Source organism: Phoenix dactylifera, chromosome 8, assembly GCF_051530095.1.
Source record: "Phoenix dactylifera cultivar Ajwa chromosome 8, Ajwa_hap1_PhDact_Kaust_v1.1, whole genome shotgun sequence".
In the NCBI taxonomy this organism is placed as follows: Eukaryota; Viridiplantae; Streptophyta; class Magnoliopsida; order Arecales; family Arecaceae; genus Phoenix; species Phoenix dactylifera.
The window spans coordinates 26,370,558-26,373,041 of record NC_143197.1 but is presented as its reverse complement, the minus strand read 5'-3'; the positions used below and the strand labels follow the sequence as shown (position 1 = coordinate 26,373,041).

Genomic DNA, 2,484 nt, shown 5'->3' with positions numbered 1-2,484 from the left:
CCATTTCTGAAAAATAGTGGACGTGAAAATTTCTTATTTCTATTTTTTTCAGAAATATGACAACTTTTTAGAGAGAAAAAAAGAAAGAAAGATGGTTACCACACTTGTTTCTGCGAGTTGAAAGAACAATTCCTTGAGGGTATGTCAACCAAGGGAGCCAAGAGCTATTTGTTAAGGCATGTTAATGACGACTCATCAGTTCGAGAATGGCTGGACAAATCACTAATAGTTCATTTGGGCATCCATGTTTTTGATGAATTTAAACCAAGGTTGGTAGAACCATTTCGAACCACCTGATTCGAAGCGTCACAAGTCGTATCGGTGGCTTATCGGGACAGTTTCAGTAAAAAATCTAAAACGCCGCATCAAATGAGGAGGAGAAGAAGAAAAGAGAAGAAAGAAAAGAGCAAGGGAGAAAGGAAGATGGAGGAAGGCTGGCATCATACATACAAAGACCACAAATAACGGTATGCAATATCTATACATGTAATCTAGGTATCTCCAACAGTGATCAGTTGCAAGGATCATTGAACTAAAATTTTATGAATCCAAATCATAAGAATAGTCTAAACCAATATCACAAAGGTATGAGGCATGGAGGATATAGGATCCACCGTTCCAAGGATGGTGAAATACATGGAAGGCATGTGATCTTATCCTGCACACCTCATGCACTTTGGAGAAAATATCCCAAATGCATTATAGTGACCATAATATCCAATGGCTAAACAAGTAAATAGGTATGTGTATTTACTTCAATTCATGTATAAACCAACCAAATCACAAGAAATGCCTCCCGAACACGCGCACTCGATATTCAAAAGTAAACAAATGTTAGGATCGTCGGTATATCCCAAACACCAACAATATATATCAACAGAACACACCGCCGTTAAAAAGGATCCACCTTAACGCTGCAGGACTTGGAGACGATCCTCGAATCCGCCGCCAACTTATCCACCGTCACGTCGCACCGCACCTTAACGGTGATCGTCCACGTCGTGACGGCGCCAAACTTAATCCTAACGGGGACTTTAATGTTCATCTCCAGCGGCACCTCCCCACGGCTCTGCGCCGTCACCAAGGCGTCTTGGATAGCGGCGGCTAAACGGATCCCGGACCCCGTCAACGCCGTTTGGAAGACAGTCACGTTCCGTTTCCCCTGGTAGAAGGTGGGCCAGACGCCGTGACAGAGGTTGACGCCGTCGTAGCTGACTTCGACGGAGCTGCCGGAGCGGTAGTAGATGCCGATTTTTTTGTTGGGGTTCTCGGCACGGATGGTGGCGTCGAACTCCGGCGAGAGGGCGGCGAGGTCGGTGGAGGCGGATGAAAGGTTGAAGCCCTTGACAGCGAGGCCGTCGACGGAGTACTTGGGGATCTTGGGCCGGAAGACGAGGTAGAGTATCCCCGCGGCGGCGGCGAGGGCGATGAGGAGGAAGAGGAGGAGGGCGGCAGTCCAGGCGAGGCAGCAGCAACAGCCGCGGCTCCGGCGGCGGGCGCGGCGGGTGTAGGTCTCGAAGCGGCGGGCGTTCTCCGGAGGCGGGACACGGATGATCTGGTCCTTGGGGACCTGGATCACGTAGGTCCCCGGCGGGGGCTTGGGCTTCTCGGCGAAGGTCTTCGGGGAGCGTGGGCTCTCCGGTCGGGATGCTGCCGCCGGTTCGGCAGCGGCCGCCGCCGTCTTCTCCTCGGCGTTGCCAGCTCCGGCGGGGTGGACGCGGTCAGACAACATCCTCAGAATCTAGAGCAATATCCCCACAAAAAGATCAAAGCAACGATCTTTTAGTTACTCCGCAAGAGAATGCCAATTATTTAATCTCAAAAACAAAGAAAAATCCAAAATTTGAGTATATTTTGAACCCCAAGGTTTTTCCCAGTGAGGAACTGGAAAACGGAGGCAGATTTATAAGACAAAACAAGGGAAAAAAAAGAGGGGGAAAACCCGAAGGAAAATGAGAAGACTGAATCACTTCTGGAGATTAAACGCGCGATTCACAACATGAGAGATTGCAATATCTTCCCACAATGGAAGAAAACGGTGAGAGTACTACTAACCTTCAACCATAGAGAAGAAAAAAAAATATGGGGAAACCAACAAATCCGAGTACTACTAACCTTAAAGAATGGAAAAGGCTCCTTCTCCGTCTCTATTCTTCTCTCCCTCCACTCCTTACACTCGAACTCGAGAAGAAGAATAGGCGAAGGGGTGCGTTTGGCCGAGTCGCACCGATTGGAAGATTAAATGCTGGGGGCTTCGAGGAGAGAGAGAGAGCAGCGAGGACGAGGAAGCAAGGCGTGGAGCAAACGGTCAAATAGACGGGCGGCGAAGAATTCCAAATCTAATTAAGTAAAGTGTCTCCTCGAATACGACAAAAGACCCCAAAACGACTGATTCCTTAATTATTAAGATTTAGAGGGTTTTTTTTAAATAGGTGCTCTCCTAAATTTTTTTTTTTTGCGCATCTACTTATTAAAATTATTTTA

The 2,484-nt window shown here is 47.7% G+C and overlaps 1 protein-coding gene across 1 annotated transcript; it reads right to left on the bottom strand.

Moving 5' to 3' along the window:
* Positions 1-716: 716 nt before the first annotated feature.
* LOC103709049 (NDR1/HIN1-like protein 13) lies at positions 717-2,282 on the bottom strand. The gene is made up of 2 exons (XM_008794223.5): positions 2,116-2,282; positions 717-1,741 (listed from the first exon to the last, which is right to left on the bottom strand). Exon 2 carries the CDS (start codon positions 1,730-1,732, stop codon positions 893-895), a length of 840 nt encoding a protein of 279 aa, XP_008792445.4. The 5' UTR covers positions 1,733-1,741; positions 2,116-2,282; the 3' UTR covers positions 717-892.
* Positions 2,283-2,484: the final 202 nt, after the last annotated feature.

Excerpts from the sequence above, each read along its gene's own strand:
- LOC103709049 (XM_008794223.5), bottom strand. The coding sequence starts at position 1,732 with ATGTTGTCTGACCGCGTCCACCCCGCCGGAGCTGGCAACGCCGAGGAG.